Source organism: Vigna umbellata, chromosome 11 (genome assembly GCF_029865625.1).
Source record: "Vigna umbellata cultivar VRB3 chromosome 11, Vumbellata_1.0, whole genome shotgun sequence".
Classification (NCBI taxonomy): domain Eukaryota; kingdom Viridiplantae; phylum Streptophyta; class Magnoliopsida; order Fabales; family Fabaceae; genus Vigna; species Vigna umbellata.
Genome location: NC_142175.1, coordinates 26,656,608 through 26,682,827, shown reverse-complemented (window position 1 = coordinate 26,682,827; position 26,220 = coordinate 26,656,608). Strand labels below are relative to the sequence as shown.

General features: G+C 28.9%; 1 protein-coding gene and 1 non-coding gene across 2 annotated transcripts; both read right to left on the bottom strand.

The window, feature by feature from the left end:
- Positions 1 to 18,022: 18,022 nt before the first annotated feature.
- TRNAL-UAA (transfer RNA leucine (anticodon UAA)) lies at positions 18,023 to 18,105 on the bottom strand. The gene has a single exon. It is a non-coding gene; the product is annotated as a tRNA-Leu (tRNA).
- Positions 18,106 to 19,575: 1,470 nt separating this feature from the next.
- On the bottom strand, positions 19,576 to 23,510 carry LOC124839357 (uncharacterized protein At5g41620-like). The gene is made up of 3 exons (XM_047315147.2): positions 22,808 to 23,510; positions 21,997 to 22,116; positions 19,576 to 21,204 (listed from the first exon to the last, which is right to left on the bottom strand). Exons 1-3 carry the CDS (start codon positions 23,216 to 23,218, stop codon positions 19,804 to 19,806), a joined length of 1,932 nt encoding a protein of 643 aa, XP_047171103.1. The 5' UTR covers positions 23,219 to 23,510; the 3' UTR covers positions 19,576 to 19,803.
- Between the last annotated feature and the right edge of the window lie 2,710 nt (positions 23,511 to 26,220).

Sequence of the window (26,220 nt, the reverse complement as noted above, 5' to 3'; positions counted from 1 at the left end):
CAAAGTCAGGTATTTATCGCTAACAATGACCTGTGGATCGCCCTCATATGTCAGAAGTAATCCTTTAAGCCTTTCCAAAGCTCAAGTGGAATTATTTCCCCGATCACTTAATAAGAATGCAAAGGTCGTTGACAATGTCAACCTTGTAAATGTCACCCCAACTATCTCAAGCAATGACAACCGATATTTGTTGGTTTTGTATGTCGCATCCATCAAGAAAATGACATTAAATGCATTCAACAATTTAACTACATCAAAATGTGTTCAAAAGAGGTCACTTACCACCTCAAATTCTTTGACCCATCTACTCCAATGGATGTATTTATCACAATTTAACACTGCAATTCAGTTCACGACCCTCTAAATGATCATTTGTAAATATAGCTTGCATTATATATTTTGCTTGATTGTTATGACATTATTTTCTTTCAGAGTCCGTAGATATTTATAGGCTTCACTTACTATTAGTCATATCAATAAATAATGACTTTTCAATGGGATTTAACCTCCCAGCAAAAGAGTGACCAACTAAACTTTGTGTCAAATCATGGTTATGATATCCACATATAACCTTCAATATATATCCCTCTCCATTAGAATTTGGCTTACCCCTCAACTTAAAAGGACACCCGCATTTTCGTATGCTGTATATACTCAGTTGAACATCAGTTTTATATTTCATTTACTTTTCACCCCTTTCACATCCTAACAAGACTAATGTCTTTATTATATCTTATAGTTATGACAAGAAATCCAAGATGAAAAACAATCTCTCAAACCCATTCAATTAAGTTATCACATGTGAAAAATATTTAATCAATTGTAAAATTATTTGTATAATGTCTCTCACACATTTTATTGATGAAAGAAGATAAACCTGACACAAAGCTTAAATTTACATGTGAATCCTTCAAACTAAAAGGATAATCTTCCATCTTACAATATAATCACCTATAACATAACATCTTCATCGTTGAATATCTCACTTCATTGATAATAATAATAATAATAATGCCTTAACAAATTATTAAAAAAGATAATAAATTAAAAATAAAATTAAAAGAAAAAACTTAAAAAATAAAAATAAAAATTAAAGAAGTCATCAGATTCCAAAATCCAGTCAAGGTAGTAATCGAATTTCAAAAACAAGTCAAAGGCTTTACTGTATTTCAAAATTAAGTCACTTTGCTTATCGAATTTCGAAATCCGACGAGTACCTTAATCAGACTTCAAAATACATTGACATTACAAACCGAATTTCGAAATTCGGTAACTTACTAAAACAAATTTTAAAATCCAAATAGTTTTGAAATTCGATGATTTTTTGAGCCGAATTTCAAAATCTGATAGATTTCTAAACTGAATTTTGAAATACGATGACCTATTAAATCAGCTTTCAACATCGAGTTTGTTTTCTAATGATTCAAAATCAAGCATAAATAAAAATGATAACCAATTAGACAATTTATACTCAAATAAGTAAAAGTTAATAAAATTATTATAAATAACATTATTCATAAAGTAACTATTACTTGTTCATTCTAATATTTTTTATTATCTAATGCATATATCTGATTTGAGTGTTAAAGTGTTTTTGCATATCCTCGGTCTTGAATCAACCTCTACATGAAAGTGAAAAAAAATATATCAAATTGGAGACTAATGTTTTGTTCACTTGGGGGAGAGTGAGTAGATGAATTTGAGGGTGAATTAATTGTTGTTTATTTCTGTCTTGAATCAACCTCGAACTACATGAAAGTGAAAAAAAAATATCAAATTGGAGACTAATGTTTTGTTCACTTGGGGGAGGGTGAGTGTATGAATTTGAGGGTGAATTAATTGTTGTTTATTTGAGTAGATTTGGAAGTAAATGAGAGTGGATTTAGAAGTAAAGTTTATAAGAATTAGTGTAAAATTTGAATGATGTGACAGATAAAAAAAATTTGTTTAATTAGTAGAAATTGAAGATTATCAAAATGCTCCTAGTTATTAAAGTAATATAAAATGATGATTGTTAATAATATATTTAATTGTAAAAATGTTTATAAAGAGTAAAAAATTAACATTAATTATTAGAATTAATTTTAATATTGTACAAAAATTTTATTTTAGTAAAATAAATTTATTTTTAATTTATTATATTTTTGTAATATTATTTATTACTAAGCGATATGATTTTATTTGTATCGAAGTGAAATTGAATATTTTTAAAGAAAGAAATAATTAAATAAAGTTAGAATATTATATGAGATAAAAGTTTTATTTATAATTATATTAATATAAAATTATTTACTTTTATACAGGAAAATATATATAACTGAAAATAAACATTAAAAATAATCTAACAAAATTTTAGAATCTAAATAACTCGTTATAATTTTTTACTATATATTTCAGAAAAACTTTAGATATGTTATCAAAAGAGAGTTGAAAGTTTTGCAATACTTCTCTAATTACGAAGGTTTTACTTATTCCAATGATTTAATAACTCAAAATGAAGAAAAGAAAATATACTCCCTTCATTTTACTTATACACTGTGTAATTTTCTTAAGGAAGTCCAATTCAGTTAGTTAAATAAAGTACATGAATTAGGAAAAAGTATTCATATAAGAACCGTAAATAATATTAATATATTGAAGTATGTTATTTAGTTTAAATAAAATTAGATTATTTATGAGCTAGTTACCTTTGGCTTGAGATCACGGTGAACAATACCTTGCAGATGACAGAAAGCTACCACACTATTGATAATTTGGAAAACAAATGAACTATGCTAGTTCAAACTAATCTCGCAGCTGCCAACTGTGCTTTCTGCTACTGCACAAAAATCACAGAATTTGCAATTCTGGTCGTGCACAAAAGGCTGCACCAGAGTTGAATTCAGTGCTTGATTCTTCACTCACTCCACTTTTTATCAAACAACTTGTGTGCAAGATAGCCAAGAACTCAAAGAGCAAGCAAATAATCGGTAACAATTAAGGAGGCACCTCAAATTGATCCTATGATTAGCTCTATAATGGATTAACAATGCAATAAAAGTCCATAAGTCGAAGATAAGTTCAAATCAAAGGTGCAATGCACATGTTACAAACTGTTTGTGAAAATGTCTCAATAACAATGCAGTTTGGTGTAGAATTCCTGACTTTCAGATTTCGAAAACTTGTTGCACTAGTCCAATTAGCTTTTTAATTTCATTCCAACTCTTTTGAATGTTCTAATTCTTTTATATGGACTCAAGCTTTTGCTACAACTTACAAACAATGTTCAATGCACCAAATCAGTTTTCAAGAAAGCAAAATTTTGCTGCAGCAAATGATTTGAACCAGAAAAGTGCTTAAAAAGTGGATGAGTTGGATAGTGAAAATGCACATAACAATTTATAATCAGATTAGCTTTGCACAAACATGTTTGGTTGATGAATATAAGATTATTTGAATGATTTTTCTAGGCAGATTCAATCTATGAAACAGTTTGGCATATTTAATTCACGTGCATTCCAAATCAAGCAACTTTAGTATCCAAATTTTGAAGCAGAGTTTTAAACAGACTTGAGACAATGATTTTGGCGTCAAAACAACATTTAAAACTTGCTCAAAGTAGCAGAACAGTGTATTGGATGGTTAGCAAGATCTAAGTGCTCAAACCAGATTTAAAACATAAAAATTAACCCAACAATGAAGCTGCAGATTGGCCTACTGCAGATTTAGGTTTTGTTGTAATTTCTCAACGCATCCAAGCTATGCTTAAGCATTTTATGGCTTATGTGGTATGCAATTGATGTTAACCAGCAAAAACAACTCATAGATTTGCTTCAAATCAATGAAACAATACCAGATTTTTTTTTTCAAACAGATGCAATGCAAGTGAGTTTAAAATTCGAAATCTGATTGCACACTTGCCATCGAGCTCATTCCAATGAATTTCACAGCTCTTTTGATGATGGACAAAATGTTCTTACAATTCCAGATTCACTTGATGCACAGAACAAAGCAATAAGCAGCTGATTACTCAGAATTAATGACAATCAAAAGCAATGCATAACAATGCACATGACTTGACAAAACTGGACAGATTAATCAAATAAAAATGACTCAAATATGAAGTGGGTCTGGATCAACAAAAAAGCATCAACAAAGCAAAGATAGCTAGACAGAAAACAATGAACTCAACAGAATCCTAAAAACAATAGCAACCAGTGATGGCAGATTTGATGGAACAGAACACGTTCAAAACAAAACAGAAAAAAGGAATTAAATGACAGTGAAGCGAGGCAAAACAACTGGACTTAGCTCCAACAACAGCTTGAACCTGGGTCTGGATACCACTTGATAGCTTCGTTCAGATGCAACAACCTAGTACAGATCAGCGTGAGATTGGATCAGCGGAAGTAAGGTGGAAGCTGGCAGCAGAAATGGTGTGATTTGGTGGCTGTTTGGAATGGATGAAGCGCAATGAACCGAATACACAGCTTGGGAATCGAATACGCTTCTGTCTCAACAATGGGGAACGAATACAACCCATGGTAACCGAATACAACTTCCATTCTTCTTCTTCGTACGCGTGGAATCGAATACCAATCAATGGGAACCGAATACAACTTCCCTTTGTTCTTCTTCATGCGGCTGGAACCGAATATGGGTTCCCCGGAACTGAATACGGTTTCATCTTCTATATCTTCAGCTTCAAACAGTCGTTATCTTCATCACCACTTTCTTCTTCATCTTCCATCAACCTTATCTTCTTCATCTACCATCAATCCTGCAACGAAAAACAACAAATAGTTGTCTAAACAACAATACACTCATACTAACCTCACCTCAGCTTTCTCTTCCCCACTCAACGCATAAAACATTACACTTGCATACACTTACATAATACAATGCTCCTTCAATTGCACAATACATTGGAAGTGGAATTATTTCTAGATACACGGGAACTTTAGACTTTTTCGATTGGATCCCTCCAAATCACACCACATCCGCGGGTGAGTAAAAAGTACAACATCCCGCATTTCCTTTCAAATCCGTCTGCGTGTTTTTTTTGCATGTGAATACGAAATTCACTTTCAAATCACTCGTAAAACTGCTTAAACAGTACTTTTCCTCTCCAAGTGAACACAGAGTAAAAGATTTTCAAAAGTATTTCTTGTAGAAATCTTTCCATAATATATTTTGAACAATTATTCTGTTACGATTTCGCAAACTATTTTCACAAGTATTTATAAGTTAAGTAACTATATTCTTATCTCTCATTTTCACAAATATCTAGAAAATACATATATATTCCTAATCTTTTACAAAGTACAAAATAATTTAAAAGAAAAAGTTACGATCTTACGATCTCACAAATTACGATTTTGTAAATTCGTAACCACATTATTGATTTTAATATCCATTTTTCAATGTAAAAAATAAATACATTACTACGTAGAGATGCTCCTTAGCTGTGTTCGCATGGATTGCCCTGTTTAGTCAGATTTGTGAGCGAAGATTTGAAATGCTCCTTAATGCTGTTGTTTCGTTTTAAAAGATATGCACAGACTGATTTGAGATCATTTGTGGAACGAATAATTTTTTCATCACCTGCTAATGTGTCGAGATTTGGAGGAATTGTGTTTAAAAAGTCACATTTATCATTCTTGACTTATCTTATAATACCACGTACAAATATATTAACGTGCAAATGACATATTCGATTCTAATATAAAAATAACCGATTCCAAAAAGAAAGATGAAAAGAAATGGTTAAAGATGAAGAAAAACAAAGGCGTATTCGATTAGGTAGCATTCATATTCGGTTCCCGTGATACAAATAAATACAAAGGGACCTGTATTCGGTTCCTTGTGTTTGTATTCAGTTTCATGTTTTCTGTATTCCATCCCCTCACAGTTTGGCTGGATGTATTCGGTTCTCGTAATAATTTTGTATTGACCAGAGGGGAGGTTAAGCATCTACGCGACGGCCATAGGGAGTTGTTGTAGAGGTCGAGGACCTTGAGTCTCTGGAGGCGCGAGAGCTCCGGGGGAAAGGTTTGGTTGAAGCCATTGTTGGAGAGGTTGAGGAAGCGAAGGATAGAGAGGGAGGAGAGAGGCGAAAGGATGGGGTCAGAGAACTTATTGTCGACGAGGGAGAGATTGGAGAGGAATGGGAGGTGAGCTATGTCGGCGGAGAGAGTCCCGAAGAGGTGGAGTCTAGTGAGGTTGAGAGCAACGACGTGGCAGTGGGCATCACATGTGACGCCGAGCCAGGAACAGTAAGAGGTTGAGGCATTCCAGTAAGAGGTTGAGGCATTCCAGGAAGAGAGAACGAGTGGAATGGTATCGGTAATGGCTGAACGAATAAAGCGAAGGGAATTGTACTCTGAAAATGGCAGCGAAAGGGTTTGATGAAGATGGAAAAACAGAAATAGAGAGAGAATACCCATTATACATCTTTTCTTTCCCTCCTACTTTGTTGTAAGCTTTTGGCTCTTTGGTCTTTGAAATTTTAACTTATATTTTCTTTTGAGGTGGTAAATTATATTAAAAAAAATATTATATTTTAAAAATAATAATAATAATAAATTATTATTATTATAATAACTAATAATATTAATATTAATATTAACAATAATAAAAATAATTAAATATTATTATTATTATTTAAATTTACTAAATTACCATTTTTTACATTTTAAAAAATAATTTTTATTTTTTTTCTACTTATAGACATTTTTATAATTATATATAACATTAAAAATTATCATTTTATATTACTTTTATAATTAAGGGTATTTTGGTAATCTTTAATTTCTAGTAATTAAACAATTTTTATTTATCTAATACATCAATCAAATCCTACACTAATTCTCACAAACTTTATTTTCAAATCCAGTCTCATTTACCTCCAAATCCACTCAAACAAATAAACAAAAATTTACTCTCAAATCCCCTCAAATTCATTCAATCACTCTTCCCAAATCATCTCTCACGTATCCTCACATGTGAAGAAGGCCTAAGCAACAAATTGTGACTTCAGCCACACTTGAACTTTGCACGACATTAAACATCACCACTTTGAGCTTTTCTCAAGTGACATACCTAGCAATTATCATCGAGATATGTTGATGTTAAATTGCACTGAGACAGTTATGATACAAAATTAAGTTTGAAGTGGCTTATAAATTTCAATAGTTTCAATACATTTTTTTTTCATTAAACACTTAAAAATTATATATATTTCAATTAAGTATCTATCACTAATTTTATAAAGTAAGTGTGAGTTTTGTAATCAATATAAAACAATATTAAGAAGACAATTGCCACTTTCTAAAAATTCAATAATCATTTAAATAATATTATGTTATTTAATTAGTTTCAATTAAAACAATAAAATTATTAACAAGTAAAACAAATAAGTACGATGATGGGTTAAAAATAAAATCATGTCATCTAATTAATGAAAAAATTAAATGACATTAACTCGATTGAAAATAAAAAAATAATAATTATTTAATAGACAAAAAGAAAATTTAATAAAAAAATTAATTCAAAAGAAAAAGACTAAAATTTTAATTAAACTTATAAAAGAAAATAAAATTAATATAAAATACTCTCCCAATCATAGTCTTAATCAAGGGTTTCGAATTATTGTAGTCTTTAAATTAACAAATTTTTATAATTAAAATCTATTATTTTTATTTTTTGTATCGAATATTCATATGTGTTTTTATTGGATGTTGAGCGTTGATTTTTGAACAAATAATTTAAGAGTGGTTTGGTTGTTTCTTTTATTTAGAGAGAGTTTTCTCCTTGATAAGAGGAAAAGATTTACTTAGGAAGATTTTCTAATACTCAAATTTGTAAGAGAATTAATTTTGAATAAGAATAATTATGAAGTGAATATTATTAAGAAATATTAATTGTATTTATTAAATTATCATGAATAGTAAGTTTATGCTTTTATTAAAATAATACTTGAAAAGAATAATAACAATATAATAAATATTAACATAATATTAAATTATAACCAATATATCAAATTATCAAAATTTAATTATAATATGAAAATATGATCAAAATAAACTTAAGTTAAACTACTACGTAATAAAAAGAGACTTAAAAGACTTTCTTGAACCGGACTATTTAATATTTATTAAGCCAGATAACACCAATATGCAACAACATTTTAATAAAATACTATCTCAAAATCATTTCTATTAATTTAAAATTCTAAAATATTACATAAAATCTTGTACACTTCACTGACCTAACATAATGTTTAATGACTCCCTTTCATATACCAAAAATATTTAAATGTGAAACAAACCATTGCCCTTTCATATATTCCATAATCTTCCTGTTCATCCTAAGTGACTAAATACATAAATAATTGTCATACTAAAGTCTAACTCCAAACTTGAGAAAGTAAAAATTTTATCAAATATTTTTTACTGTCTCACGTACCATAGTTGTTAATCATTACCCTTTCATATCGTATATAAAAATAATTAAATGTGAAATAACTATTAAAAATTAAGATTGAGAAGAGTATATGAATGATTAAACCATTACCTTATAAGGTAAGTTAATAGGGCAATGATTTTTTTTTATTATTTAATAGGGTAATTTATTATTGACCCATAGAGAAAGGAGAATTACATTGTATTATGTTAGAAAAAAAATTATGAATACATTCTCTTAAAAAAAATATTATATTAGAATTATTTTGTTATTCTTCTTCTATTACATTGTATTATTTAATATATTTATTTTTTCTTTTCTATCTTTTTACTCCCCTCTCTCTGACATATTTTTCCTGCTCCAGTAAAAATAGAATGATAGGAAACAGAAGAAAAAATATAGAATAAAAAACTGGCTTATCTAAGTTTTAATGGAAAATAGCAAGAAGGGAAGTTATTCCGATCCACAAAAAATGGAATAAAATCGGAAGAATTTTTTGTCTTCATTTCTTTTTTAAAAAATACAACTTTTCATGTTAATTAATTATATTAGATTAAAAAATTCTTTTTTAAACATTATAAAAATAAGGTATATAATTTATTTATTTTTTTCTATTTTTTTCATATATCAAAGCTATTGAAGAAAATTTCTTAAATTTTCTTATTTCCATATTTCTATTAATAAAACAACATATTTTTTAATTTGCTTTTATTTTTATATTTCATATTTCTTTTGTTTTTATTTAATTCATATCCAAACAAGCATAACTGTATATTAAATTATTAACACAAAGGTGGTCTTGATCAAAGATGCTTATTTTCACTTTTCTCGTCAAGCATTCGTGCTTAATAAAATTTGTTATTGATCAAAGATGCTTATATTGATTTTTCTGATTAAGTATTCCAGCTTAATGAAAGTGCTTTAGAGGTGAATATTTAGAGTTCCCTTAATGTGGTGCTCAATAAGCACCATTTTTTTCAATTATTACTCCCTTTATCACTTTATCCTTTTTAGTCATCTAAAAAGTTAAATTATTTGATATTCTCATCTTCTAATAAAACACTAACAATTATTTTTATTTATTCTCAAATTAATTAATCTGGTATATACAAATAATACATTTAAGGGTTAAATATGTTTTTAGTCCCTAAACTATTGGCCGTTTCTGGTTTTCGTCCCTCTTTCAAAATACGATACAATTTGGTCCTCATTCTTTTCGAAACGTTCGTTTTAGTCCTCGAAAACTAAACACTGTTTAAAAATATGGTCCTCATTTAGCAACAAATGAGGACTAAAACCAAAATTCCGAGGACTAAAACGAACGTTTCGAAAAGAATGAGGACCAAATTGTACCTTACTCTGAAAGAGGAACGAAAACCAGAAACGGCCAATAGTTTAGGGACTAAAAACATATTTAACCCTACATATAACAAAAAAAAGTTTCAATATGCAATAAAATAAATAAGTATTTTAAGTTATTTGCAAGACTCTATTATTTTGATTTTAAGTGGTTAGGTTAGGTTAGGTTAGAAAGAAAAATTGAAGTTGTGAAAAGTAAAAATTAGTGATATGGAATAATGAAAGTAATTTAAAATGTATTAAAAAATGTGCTGAAAAGGTGATGCTCTAAGTATCCATGATTTTTATTATAACACAATTAGTGCGTTCATTGTTGCCTCATAGATTTTTAATTAATTATTAAATGATTGAAAAACAATGAAAACTATAATATCGAGTAGTCTTGTCACATTCATGACAACATTGTGTCAAAAGCAAATTCTCTTTTTCTTTTCATAATAACAGTCATCACTCACTAATACCAAACCCTATTAGTTTGAAATTACTTGTTCCAACTTCTCAAAGCTTTTCTCCACTAGCTTCACCTCATTGCAAATGCACTTCTATGTATAAAATATAATATTTATCTTTTCTTTTAATAATCTAACTTTTCTAAATTATTGCATAAGACCCATTTTAAATTTTTTATTGATTCAGAGTAGATCCTCATGCAGATTAACATAACATAAATAGGAGTTGGATTTATTAATTTCTCATATGTGAAACCAGTGATGTATGAGATGGAGGTATATACATTTCACCAAGATATTGCTGACCAAACACATTTCCTTTTACTCTAAGTCAAATATTTAATCTCTCAAGAAAAATTTAAAAAAAAAAAACTTTTTTTTATTTCAATTATAAGATCAACATTACATTTTCTTTTTGAATTTTTTAATTACAATGTATCACTATATAATAATATTTTCTTTAATAATGAGTTTTTATACCAATTGAATCAAGTACCTCAACCACTTGACTCACATTAGATAACCGATAAAATTATCAATAGAAAATGACTCATACTTAAAGGAGGGTTGATTAGGAATCCACAAATTCAAAATCGTCGAAAATAATGTCCTAATATCTTATAAGTTCTTTCATAATTTATAATTAATTGATGTTAAATCTCTCTTAGTGGAACTTCTTTGAAAAATCCAACAAGTAAATATCTTCTCTCAAGACCCAACAAATACAATTAATATAGGAGTTAATTATTCTTAGGAATTTTTTCAATAGCAACCAGACCAGATTAATCTCATTTGAATATTACCTCACTAGCATTAGTCATGTTATTTGTTTTCACTTTGACCTATAACAAAGAATTAGTAATATTTTTATACTTTGGGAGTCTTTTGTAAAATATTTATGAATTTTAATATGCAAGAAAAAAATTACAAAGTAAAACAAAATTCTAATACTAAATTTTTTTTTTATTATTTGATATCTTGTTCATAAATTAAAATTATTTTCCATTTTTAAAATATAAAAATATAAATGATTTAATTATTATTTTTATTAAATTTCATTTCTAAAAAAAATAATATAAGTATTTATGATAACTGAAATGTCAGAATAATAAGAATTTTATTTTTTAAATAAATATAAATAATATAACTGTTGTTAAAAGTTATATGATAGTCTATATATATATATGTGTATGTATTGATTTCTTTCTAATGTTATCATCTCGTATTCAGTATTGGACAAAGCAAAAGTTAATTTGCTAGTGTGAGGTAATTGCTTAGGTATGCAATTTTGACATGTAATAAGAAATTATAAATACTCTAACCATAGGCCACATCAGTGATAGGAGTTGTGTGTAAGACAATAACAACTATATATAGTTTAAAACTGATAATAAACTATATGGTCCTCATCATGACAGAGGATATTATGTAAGTCTAACTAAGGTCAAATCTGTCCCCATATAGTACTTTTCAAAAGGTATGGCAACTTGGCAAAGAAAACAATATTTTTTTATTAATTTAGTTACTCTTAAAGAATAAAATTATTATAAAGCCTAATCATTACCTTAAACTAAGTTCATTCCGTTTATTAACTATATAAATGTGACACGAAATGATATTTTAGAGTTGATTTTAAGGTTGAAGACATTGAGATGATGATAAAATACGGATTATTTTCGACCTTTTCAAATTTTTGGAACAATATTTTATAAATCATGAGAATTAAGGTGAAAGGACACGATGAATTGTTTTACTTAAATTGATGTAGATACGAAATATGAACCGAAAGCATATATGTTAATATGAATATATAATACAAAGTTCTTTTTTTTAATAAGAGGGAGGTTAACATATAAATTTATTTTTTATGGATATAATATCCGGACACTATTAATATTGATTTACTGATGTTTATCGTACTAACATGGGATGACAAAAAGACTAAGTTCGGTGGACCAGTATGTCAATTTGAAAAGAAAGGACAGGTTAGGACAACATTTTCAACCTAAGAGCCCGAACCAACTTCGTCTGCCAAGTCCGACAGTTTGACAACCCTACTTCATTACAATAACACAACCCGACTTCATTACAATAACACAGTTTGGCTTCATCTTTATACTAGCATGGTCTACCCTTTGATCTTTCAATTTTTGTTTTTCGCAACCCAACATTAAGGGGACATGAACCCCATTTTTATGTAAACATAAAAAATTTCAACTCATTGTTCAAGTGATATATTAAAATTTTATTACTATGTAAAAAAAAAAAGAGATCTCTTTTGAATTTAGAAAAGGAAAGTAAAAATACATTTCAAATGACTTTAAACTTCAATATTGGTTTTTTAATAAATTTTTTAAAATATTTTTTTAATTTTATCAACTTTTTATTAGCATTTGTAACATAATAAATGTTTTAGTTGTAATGAGTTTTATTTGATACTCAATTTGAAATAAACATAATTATAATATATTTATAAATATTTAATATTTATGAAATTGCCTTCTTTTGATATTAAATATTTAATAATATCATATTTTTTACATGAATAACCCATGTCTTAAAATTTTGTGTTAAAAATAATGTTAGGTCTTTTACATGAATAACCCATGTCTTAAAAGTGATCCTCTTTAGATTATTTAATATTTTTTAAAATTTTCACTGAAAGTAAAAAGGAAGAATTTCTCCTCTAAATAAATTCTTTTCTTGAATGATTTTGATCACCCGAAAATCTTGTTACTGATGATGATTTTCATTCTTGTTCTCAAGTGAAAATCACCATCGAAAAAAAAATTTACTTGTATGATTTTCTGTTTAAGTAAAAGCATCTCACTTAAATATTTTTGTATGATTAATATATTTCAAAACACTAGAAAATGGGTTGACATTGATGATAATAAATCATGAATAGAGTCAGAATTATATAACAAGATAATTAGGAGTAATAAAGACAAAATATCTTACTCAGTCACAATCCTATTCTACCCACTAATGTATTCAATATTTTAAAATCAAGTGTAATTAACGATGTAATGCTCTAGTTTATTATATACGGAAACAATAAGCGAAAAAGATTAATTAACTAAAACACCTCACTTTCAGAGGTGAGGAATTAAAAACATAGATTAAATATATTACCTAGTGTAGTAATCATAAAGTTGATCCAAACTTGAATATGACGTCTATTTTATTATCTTCGTACAATATTCCTTATCTCAATTTGAAATTTACTCAAATTAGTTTTTATTTTTATATTAATTCATTATTTAATATATTTTAATAAAATATATTTAAGTACTATTAGTTTGATTCTTTAAATAATAAATAAACCTATAGAGTCGTGAGACAATGTATTTGTCAAATCAATAATTTGTGTACTTTTGAAACATTGATCGAAACTCCCAAAATAAAATATATATTTTAGTCAAAACAAACATCAAATAATGTTCATACCAAGAATATTCTGAGGAAAAGTTTAAAAATAAGCCCTATAAATATCATTATCAATAAGAAAACAAAAATTGTTGCAGGAATATTCGATCTTTCAAAAGTTTGACTATACAAATATACATTAAAAGACAAGAAAGATTTCAACATCTTTCCTCCCAGAAACTTTTAATATCATGTTAACCTCAAAGAACTTCTGCACAGCTTTTCGTCTCTCTCTGGTTTAACTTTCCTCTTTTCAGCTGATGCCTCGTGCTTTTCATATCTTTACTTCGCTTTGGACTCAGCAAGGTTGAGTTGAAACGAGTCACAACTGGAAGCAACTTTCTTCGCCACTGATCAGTTTTCAATCTTTTGCCATATGCAGTGAAAAACAACATATGTATGTGTACCTAGTAAAACAACCACTTCATATAGGTGAAAATATACAAGATGAACAGATAACATACAATCATATATAACACCTGCAATCATCAAAACAGCATACATATATGAAATAAAGGAAGCTATAGCTGCAGCAGTTGTTCTTTTATTATGATCATTTGAGAAAAATAGTAAAAAATGTAACTGCAATGATAATGATGATGTGATGAAAGGCATAAAAATGAAAAGCAGTTTTGAAAAGTTGAGTATGTAATATATAAAAGAAGACGAAATTCAGAGCTCCCTTCACTCCAATACAAAAAGATCAGGGAAACCCCATCTCCAAATTCATGCAGACCCATGACTTTCACATGGTTCCTTGTGTGAAGGCAAAGGTGACCATGAATTAGCAGCTAGGCTCTACCATCACCTCCTTCAGTACTGGAGTGGTGGGGGCTCTAATTAGGGTTTCTTTATACCCAAAATCCTACATTGCTTGAACTAATCTATATGTATTAGCTAAGAACTTGGGAGAGGATTGTGATGCTTGAAGACATTATAACATTGGCTTTTTATAGGCCAAGACCTAGGCTTGATGTGTGATCTGAACCGTTGAATTTGAGGATTAAATATTTGATTGGAGAATCTGAAAACTTGATCTTGATGTTTAACGATTGGTGAACATTGCAATAAATTTAATTTAAAGATTATTCCAGCTGATTAATTGGGGATCTTTTCCTTTCCATCGTCTGATAGGATCTGCAGCTGATAGTGTGTGATGATGCATCAGTTTGGTGATGCTTGCTTGTGTGGGAATACAAACATATGATTAATGATTGGAAGATTTGGCATTAATTATGTTTACTTATTTAGAATAATTCTGTTATATACTTATACTATTACGCTGTTCTTTCCAATTTTTCTTATTATATTGACAGAGATTGATTTTCTGCAATTAAAAATATGTGAATCGATCTTCTTAAAACAAATTGTGGACAGTGAAATAAGAATCTCACAATCAAATATTTCAACCTGGAAAATGAGTTATTGCACAAATTTTTAAATATCAAATTCATGTACCTTCTATTTTAAGACTGATTTTTCAACTGAGTTCTGTTTTTACTAGCTAAACTATTATTCCTTCACTTTAATAATATTATTTAGCAAAATAAGTTTTCTTAATATGTTTTATGAAGCTCTTCTGATTAGCTTTTTAAAACGTTAACTAATTTTTCCTGTAGTTTTTCATATTTATTTCTTCAATATATATAACTTTATTAAAGGAATTGTTATAGAAATGGTTTTTTATGTTAATTTACATCTTCATTTTCTTTCTATTTCTTCTTCCAAACAAATTATATATATTTTTATTTTATCACTCCGTTATTTACATATTTCTTCTTCCAAAAATCAAAAACAAACGCGTCATTATTGTCTCTACTTTCACTACGTAAGCAACTATTGAATTATATATGTTATGCAAATTACATTAAAATTAGTTATATTTGTAAATACTACCTTTTTAACAAAAAGTTATTTAAATATTGTTTTACTTTAATTTTCATTTTATCATTTTTACTTTATTTTTATTTTGAAATAGTTTCTGTTATAATAGTTTTTTCACATGTGTATTGCCTTGAATGGATAACTACAAAAGAGTTTTAGAAAGCAGCAACTTTATTTCCTATTTGTCAATGTCTATCCACATATTTTAGAGTCTTGCAAATTATTTTCTAAAAGGAGTTTAACACCGTATATTTTTGGGCAATATTTGCTTTCAGGAATCCATATTATGTATATATATTTTTAGAGATCTATACTATTTAAATTGTTTGACGTATTTATTTTTGGATTGAGAATTTATAGGAATGGAAATTATTTGCTAACATAACTCTTTTTGTTTTTATCTTACAATTTTATCTGATTTTTATTTTAAAATTTTTAGTTAAAATAAATTGTCTTCAATATATTTTTAATTCTCTTAAAATTTAATCCTTGTATTTTTGTTTACTTTGAATTCCTATAAAATTTAAAATAAATGTATATAATTTTTATAAAATGCATGGATTTTAGTTTTAGCCTGTAAAATATTTTCTTTATTTTTTTTGCATAATTTCAAATCATTATTTTTACTTTAATATTTATTGTAAGAGTTTATCTAGATATCATCACAATACTTATTTGAAATTGTCACTTAACCTTTCATTCAGTAAATAAACAGTTAACTAGTGTCATATATAATACTACTAAAGGCTAGAAGCAGTGAAGTTTAGTTTTAAAGAGACCAGAAATTAATTAAAATAATATAACATGAAAATCAGAATTCACTAATTTTACGTATATTAAAGATATATTTAAATTAAATAAATTTAAAGTATTCAAATGAATACTAAGTATTTACTAAATATGTTAGATGATAACAATATTCTTAGTAATGGTATTTCCAAAATTATAATTTATTCCACTGAAAAAGGTCCTGGTGTGATTCGAAATCTCAAAATTTATTTGGTCTAAAGTTAAGGCTGAAAATGAATGTAGTTTTTTTTTTCAAGCTCATGCTAAAAATGAATATAGTTTGAGTTTAATTGGTTATAATATGTATAATCCAAAATTAACTAATTTATTTATCAAATTTAATATATTAGATCCATGAATCAAACTTTAATAAGCAACTATCACTATAATTTTGGATTGATTTAGTTAATTATGAACCCCAATCATATTCATATACGCAAAAAAGTAATTTTGTTTTATAAACTAATCTTCTACTTTATATTAGGTATGTTTGATTTGGGAGTGACACTTTTCTTAGTGCTTATAAAAGTTACAACAATATTTAAATAATACTACTAAAAAAGAAGAAAAAAAGTTAGCAATTAATATACTATTATCTTAAGAAAAAAATTACTGAAGTAATAATACAATAATAATGAAACAGTAAAAAGCACGACAACAAAAAATAAATATATAAAAGAATAGTATTTTATAATTAATATAATAAAATGATTTACGAGATAAAGCATTCAAAAATAAATAAATTTCTACCTAGCATCACAATGAATACCAAGTCTAGTAAGGTGATAGGAACAAAAACATCTGTCCAAGGAAAAGAAACTAAGATGAATATATGCTGAAAAATAGTGTAAAAGTCAATACATTTTCATCAAATTATAAATTTTCATTTACGATACAATTTTTGGTTTTTATATCAATAATTGAAAATTTATTTGAGCAATAGTTTTTTTATATTAAGTGTGTATATGAAATAAACTCTGATAAAAATACATTTTTGAATATATGAAAGATTCATGACAAAAATATTTTGTTAAAATGTCACTCCCCTCCTTCACGCTATTGTGGGAATGAAACTACTATTATGCAAAAATAAAATTAAAAAATAATTATAAAATTACAAAATCATCTTTTGTTTTTAATTCTAAAAAACCTTCCTGGATTTGTTTTTACAAGGTCTGTGTTTTTCCTCTTTTCTCCTTACGATGATATTGCGGTGATTCATAGGTACTCTTTTTTCTTTGTTTTTATTTGTTCTTTAATTTTCTATAGACCATAGATATAATAAGTCTTGTCCAAATCGTCTTATTCTTTTTTTTTTTTTTTGAAAAAGTGTGATATGACCCAATTACACAAGAAAATAAGATTAAATAATCTTATGGGAATATATGTCGTATGATGGGTACAAAATATATTATTTGCAAGTATCAAGATTTTAAATTGTGATCCTCAAAACTCCTATTGCAAAAACATTGGGTGGTATTATGTTAAATAATTGCGTAAAATATGTCATTATTAAAAATTGAGTTAGAATATCACCTTTGTTTTGGCATATAGGGGTAATATTTTATACGTATATTGTGTGTATTTATGATGTTACTTTTAATTTATGTTTATTCTAGTTCTGTATTTTGGAATACTGACGTTGCAAAAAATAAAATAAAATATCAAATTGCAGGCTGTGGGGTTCGAACCCACGCGCACTTATGTGCAGAAGATCTTAAGTCTTCCCCCTTAACCACTCGGGCAAACCTGCTTCACATTTTTCATTTTCATTATGTTTAAAAAGTCTTTTGTTTTCTTTCTTTTTAAAAACTTCTTATGTTGTTTTGAAGAAAGATAATTTATTTATTTCTTGTTTTTCTTACAAGTTATTATTTCATACCATCTACAAATCGAGGTGAGAAAAAGCTAGTGTGTGTAATAATCTAACAGAACGTTTATGTTAACTTTACGACATTGACTTAGTAACAAACAACATTTTTTTTATCATTCTTTCATTCATGTCGTGAAAATAAGAAACCAGCATGGAAATTCAGTAAAATGGTTCCTGTTATTGTCTTTCTCTAACATATCGATGACAGTGCTTAAAACAACACTGCAAAAGCTCACCCTCACCAACTTTTTCCTTTCCATGCAAAGGTGATACTAATTTAATTGCATTATTCAACGTGTGTTAAAGTTCTTTCCCATAAATTAAAAAAATAATCATTTTATGTTATAGAAACTTAGACAATAAAAAAGTTAAAACAATAGTGTTATAATTATTCATATTTTTGCTAATTTGTGTTGAGTCACGGAATTACTATGCAATAGTGAAAAAGAAAGCTGATAGAGGAGAGAAAAGGAAAAGAGAGACCAGAGAAAAGTAGGCTGAGAAAGATATGAAGTTGTTATTATTCTCAAAAGAGATACAAAAAAGGAAATATATAGGAAAGGAAACAGAAACAGAAACTAAAACAGAATAAAAGAAACTACAATCATAACTGTAAACCAAGCAGTGCATCACAATAACCGAATGGTGAAATGATTCAACACAGTCGAACGGTTCAGGTCAGTGATACCGAACGGTGCATTGAGTGAATACAAGAGCGATCGTCACAATAACCGAACGGTGAAATGATTCAACATAACCGAGTGATTTAGGTCAATGATACCGAACGGTGAAATAATTCAACATAGCCGAGCGATTTAGGTTAGTGATACCGAACGGTATATCAGTTATCATTGAGTGTAATGTGATATGATAATGATAGACATTGGCAAAGACAAAACATTGGCAAAGGAAAAACATAAAACAAGAATTTCGTGTTTCAATTGTTCTGAAAGGGAACAAGTATCATTCTTGGTTGAGTTATGACAGTAGCTCCAACATTAAAGAACAAGTTGAAGTTTATAGATGGTTCTTTTTCAAAATCAAATATTGGTAATTTGGATCTTAATAACAGTCAAACACAACAACTTGATTATAATCATTATACTGCTGAGACATTCTCACAGAGAAAGAACACCTCATTCCTCTTTTAAGGATTATCATTATACTCATTTCTACTTATTTTCATTCGGTTCGAATATCTTTACTTTCCACTCTCTTTTTTTTTTTCTTACTTTTAAAACCAGTTAAAAATAAGTAAACAAAAGTTATGATCTCTGATTTTCTACACATAAGATTGTTATTCAATATCATCATCATCATCATGAGCTTATGTAGCAGAGTTTTGGAAAATAAGGACAATTCAACATGGTAGTACTCACCAGCACTTGGTAGGCACAGTGAGATCAAATATCTTTTACAGATAATGGATACAACACTGATTTTCATTCAACCATGTACATAGCTAAAGATTATTCAAGGTACAAGATGGCTACTGGAATTATAAGAAAGGTCCTACTGTAATACCCATTTTAACTGTTTCATATTTCCCATTTCCACATTATTAACTTCTCTAGTTGTTCAAGAAGTGCTTTTGCTGGCTCTACAGCGATATTTCTGTGCCTCTAATCTTGCTTCGAGGAGTTTTGCCATCAATGTGTTTTCCTTTACTCCCACAGGCAATTTGGAAGAAGATTCAGACTTGTCAAAATCTGAAACAGAAAACTTAGATTTCCACAGTTTTCCAGGACTGCCATTAGTTGTAACTGCAGAGTGGACAGAGTAGTCTTCCTTGCAAATACTCTCAGGATAAATCTTATCACCCTCTGATGACAAGGAACTGTTTCCAACCAGAATATCTGGCCTGTGACTTGAGTTCATTCTCAGGATCCAGGGTCCATCACTCTCTGGTGGATCATGTTTGGCATCTTCATTTAGTAGAGCAGTGCTGTCTTCTCCCATTTCTCTTGATTTCCTATGCACAAAAAAGCTCTCAGCATCATATGACATGCTCCTGTCCATGTTTGCTTGTAGGCTTGAGCTGAGTTTGTGAAGTCCTTCCCCATTAGCCCTTTTTGGCTCAAAAAAGTCATCAATGGAATCTTCCAGACCTACATTTTGAGGTGCACTTCCACCCTCTTTTAGTGGGAACGAATCCAATGAATGCTCACAAGGGTGAATTTCAGTGAGTTCCTTTGGTGAGGTATAACCATATTTTTTCAAGTCAACTGATCTTTTAGCATGAAGGAATGTTTCAATATCAAAACCTAACTTGTCAACAATTGAATTTCTCTCTATGAGATCACTGTCAGATTGAGCCAGCTTCATCTGCATGCGCTCATCAAGCCAAGCTTCTGAAATATGAAGTATAAGCCTATCAAGGCTATTATTATTCCCTTTAACCTGAACCTGACCCTGACCCTTCTCAGAACTCCTCCTAAGAGAGTGTACCTCTTGTTCATAATCTCGTATTCCTTTGGCAAACTCGTCACACAGATTCTCCAAAAGAATCCTGGCTTTTCTCTCTCTTTCAAGATTTCTCAAACAACCAGAGAAGGAAGACTTCACTTCAGAAAGTTCCCTAGCCAGTTTCCGATGCAGGCTTTCAGAATGCTGCCTTAACCTCCTCTCATCTTCTAGCTCTTCCTTGATTGATTGAACTGCAGCTTTAATTCTACCATGTTCTTTATTCTTCCTAATAAGTTTGTCCACTGTCAGTTGCTGTATTAAGTTCTGCATTTCCTGCCGATTCATCTGCTTATCTCGTTTTAACTCCTTTATCCGTGCTTGAGAGCGATCTAGTTCAGTTTTCAAAGTTTTCACCACTGACATGTTTGATGCCTGCTGCTCTTCAAGGCTCCAAATACGGTTGAGTACCTTAAGTAATTCTGTGGATGTTTTAAGGTTGTAGCTTGACCCTTCATTCCTACCTTTGAAGTCTACCGAGCTTTTGGGGGTTACTGCACATGTATACGATGCTACCTGTTTTAAGAAAATAGCATTTGCATCATTTTTAACCATCTCCAAAGGATAAAAAAATAAATCGCCAGGCCCATATATTGTTCTTCAAGAGGTGTTTAAATAGACACATCATGACTTATATATTAAGGTATGAAGTTCAAGCTAATCAACCTCATGCTTCAAAACAAAAACTAAGAAATCCATCATTGAATCCTATAAATTTTCAAGTTAAACAAATGCTGAAAGAATGATCAAAAATCAAGATAGAACAGCTGAAGAATACTTGAACAAACTACATAATGACCTAAAGAACAACTACATAAAAATTTACTGTTTTTGTCATTCACTTTTTCCTTTAATGATGGTTTGAGAAGAATTTAATCATGCAGAACTGACCTCAATTAGTTCATAATAAAGTACTGACAAACACCTACAACCAGAATGTCTCCGATTATATGATGTATCGTATTTCTGTTTCCTGCTTGTTACCACTACATTTTACAAATTCTGCTCTAAGGAAAAATGTTTCATATGATAATCATAAGAAATGATGTTCCTATGCAACTGAGCTAACACCCCAGAATTACGAAACAATGTTCTCTACAAAGAAAAAACCAATTAGGTAAACAGATGAGAAGCAAAATTGAAGAATCCAAAAAGGATAAAGTCAGTACCCTTAAAAACTCGTCTATAGCAATATTTTAAAAGCTACAAACTGCAAAACTCGTACCATGCCAAGTAATTAAAAATTTTAGAACAATGAAAACATAGCATTGAACTGCTGAAGATTGAATTGGATAAAAATATGCTTACTTCCTCTGAGCTACTGTAACAAGCAGGGGATACAGGCTCTAAAGCACAGCCACTTCTTACTGATGTACGGTGTCGAACAAATGATGCTGCAACAGATCTTGAGCTACTAGATGATGCTGGCTGCAATAAGGCAAAGGGACACGGTCAGTGAAAGAAATTTCATTTATCATACCCTAGCCAACTGAAGAACGTAGGAATGAAATTAAATGGACAAAATTAACACTCTCCCCGAAAAGTTTCTAGTTAGTTCATGATCCAGCCTAGCTTCACTAAGAAATTGCACATCTAAGACAACAATGTGTTGATTTATGGGAAAAGATTTAGATAAACAATCCACTTGCTTGAATATACACAAAAATGACACAAACCAAACCCTTCACCAAATTTTAACAGATATTTCCCTTTTTAAGCCATCAAGAAAGGCTTAACAAGATGGTGGGGGAAATTTAGTAAAATAATACTTTAAAGAAAAAGTTAGGAACATGAGTGTGTACGTAATGGAACTAAGTGGAACAGATGGGACACCCTACCCACCAAATCAGATTACAAAGAGAGCAAGATCTTGTGCAACCACAAGAGGTGATGAAGTTAAAGTCAGCAACAAACAACAAAAGACAAGACTAGAAATTCCTCAAGACACCACTTCTGAAATAGTACCAAGAAAATCATACATGGGAAACAAAAAATAAAAAAACTTTCAGGTAGAGCTCAAAAGTGCAAAACAAGTGGTTAAATAGGTAAGAATGGACAACTTTTCCCTTCTTTTTTGCAAGGAAAACAAAATGAGCATTCACATAAATTGAGACAAAACCTGATCAGAACCAGAAGGGGTGTCTGGAGCCTCAGCCAATTGGTTGTTGTTCACTTCCGAACCCGTGTCCTTGGGGTGGCGGAGAAGACGGCGGTTACGGCGGCGGCGGCGGCTGAGGTTGGTGCCAAGCTTGTTCATTTTGACAGGTGGGGTGTGTTGCTGTTGGTGGGGCAGAAGTTCCCAGAGGTTGGCGCAGAGCTTTCTGGCCGAAAGGGAAGAACAAGTGGGAAAATTTAGAAACTCTTGAACGTTGTCACTGCCATTGTACTGCGATGGAAGCTCAAGTCTCCATGTGGGTGGAGGAGTACTAGGCCCTCCCTTTTTCCCCACCAACACTCCTTCCCTCAACTTTTCCACCATTAATCCTCCTCTTTTGTCCTCTCCCTCCACACCTTTCTCTCTCCTCTCCATTCCACACACTCTTTCTCTCTCCTCGATGTTCAAATTTCAAAGCCCATTTTTTTTCCTTTTTCTTGATCTCTTTCTCTCTCCCTCCTCTAACAGTCTGATTACAGTGCTTTTTCTTTTCTTCTGGAGTTGACAATGTTTCTTTCTGTGTCTTCTCTGCAGTTTTCATGAACAAAATTACCTCAGTTAAGTTTTCTCAAAATTTTAGCCACCTCAGCAGTTGTTTCCTCGTTGGGTCCACTCTCATTCACTTCTTATCTCCAACTTCCTTCCTTTGGCTACCTTGTCCCCTCTCTGTCAAATTGTTTATGTCATCTCTTTAATATTTTTAGAACAAATTTTTGGTAATTATATTTATAAATAGTATGAAATATTTATAGACATTGTTAACGATGAATTCTTATTGGAAAATTTGATTCATTGGATGATCGAAAGGGAATTATATACATAAGAAGAAAAACAAAAAGTACTACAAGTAGAGTGGTTAGGTAAAAATTTATTTCAATTGAGAAGAATTATTAATTGAATATTCCAAATAGGTACATGAAAAATTGCAATCTTGGTTAACTGTGTCGACTCAATGATAAACGCCCTTCTCCATGAGCCTCGTGTGCTGAACATCTTTTATTTTCGAATCCTATGACATAAATATCTGTTTTGTTAAATACTCAAAAAATAGCACTTTTTTCTTGAAATATTAGGAAGTTGTAAAAAAAATGTTAACTGTTAAGATGTATATTTAATAAATATGTATTGTCCGTGTAAGAAAATAATACAACTAAGATATTGAAAAATATTTGTTATTATAGTTTTTAAATCATTGTTATTGTAAAAATCAATAAGCCTGATAGATACTATTCGACCGTTGATTTATGATTAAACGATGATGTAGTACACATGCTATTTATTATTTATAACATATTATGAATACGAACTCGTTTTTCACACATTTAAAAATAAAATATGTACATACATACCTCAGGCAAAAATTTTATTATATTTATTAAATTTCTTTTAATAATATATATTTAATTGATATATTTTCTATTTAAATTATATAAATTACATAAAGCTCTAGGAATAAATATAATTTTCATTATGAAAGATAATTTGAAATTCACATTTGCTATTTTACATTTATTGACTTGAGATTTGGAAAGTTTTTTTCCAAATAAATTTCTTTTCATTTCTCATACTTTTAAATTTGGAATTCACCTTATGATTAATAACGAAATTATAAGATGAACCATCGATTTTTACATATTTAATTAAAGAAAAGTTATATCATAAATAAATGTTATAATAATATTATCATATCATAAGTAAATAAAATATATTGTGTTTTTTCTTTTCACTCATTTTAACTTTTTATACTGAGTTTGCATAATTAAACAAATTTTTAATTAATGGAGAAACATACAAATGAAATAAAGTCTAAAAAAATAAATATTTTTTAAGAAATAGAGGATATTTAAATATTATTTAATATATATATATATATATATATATATATATATATATATATATATATATATATATATATATATATATTGAAACAATAAGTCGATAAAACTATTTTAATAAAAGATAGCAAATTGCATTATGGAATAAAGTGTCGTTTCCTTAATTAATAAATATACATATAACCATTCATACTTTATAATAATCAGATGATAAAGAAATGAATTATAATTTGACAGTGTGGATGATATAATATATTTAATAAATAACAAGTTATAATAAATTTTAGATGATTCTTCGTATAGTTTTAAAATATAAATTTTTAATTTAAGTTAATTATACAAAATTATTTATAGGATAAAATTTATATTTATACTTATATAAAATTATGAAGTTTATATTTATATTTATATATTACAAATTTGTGAATTTAATTTTTTAATTGATGTAGATATTTTATATAATAAAAAGTAATTGTAGTGAGAATTAATATACTGATAAGTTTTGACACACATTACTTTTTTATATTTTAATTTTTACTTTTTTTTTTTGAAAAATTATAAAAATTCATTATGATCATTTTATCTTTATTGTCAAATAAATATTAATGTGTGTGAGATGATGATCTTACTCTTTATAAAATATTGTAAACATTAACTCACAATTTTATTTATGTCATAGGATGCTAAATTAAAACAAAAATGCATTGAAACTACAGTTTAGTTATAATGATGATTACAGGGGTCGTTTATTTCTGAATTTTGTGTAAGGTGGTTGTCGTTCGAAACCTCAAACATGTCGAGAGCCAAAAAAGGAGTGGACAGAGAAAAGAAGAAGTAAAAGAAAAGGGACAAGATCCAATTTTAAATTTTTGATTTTGCTTTGTTTGATGCTAAGCTAACCTAAGCTTAAGCTATATAGCAAGGAATCTAGAAGATGATTGGGGTGTTTGGATTTGTTGAAGACTATGTTTATGTATGCAATTATGACCAAAATGTTTGACATAGGAAACATTGAAACTTTTTAGGTCTTTGGATTCATTTTGTCTTGTCCTATTCACTGCACCGATTTTGGGCTTAAGATAGACAGACACACATGGTCCTCAAATTTGGGTCCACAACGTTACATATGGTCCTCATGATCCTCATAATCATCAAGCTATGAACCAAAGGGAGACTGTGGTCCACCTACCCATAACCTTTCTTCAACCTCTTTTCTATTTTCTTATAAGAAAAAAAGCCCATGCACTCTATTCATAACCACTTAGCTTAGAACATACCCACTAATGTCAAAATTACTCTCTTAAATACTTAGAAACATAATTTTTATTGTCTAATTATTCATGACTGTGTTTTTCTCAACAAAAAAAAACTGTAAAATTTCATCAAATAAATAATTATTATAAGTGATTCAGTCTTTGAGACTTGGTGTGTTTCTAGTGTTACGTTTGTATCAAGGGAAAGAAAATTAAAACTGAAGAGAAATAAAAACAAAAATCTGTGAGAGTTTTTGAATAATTTAATTGGTATGATATATAAAAAAAT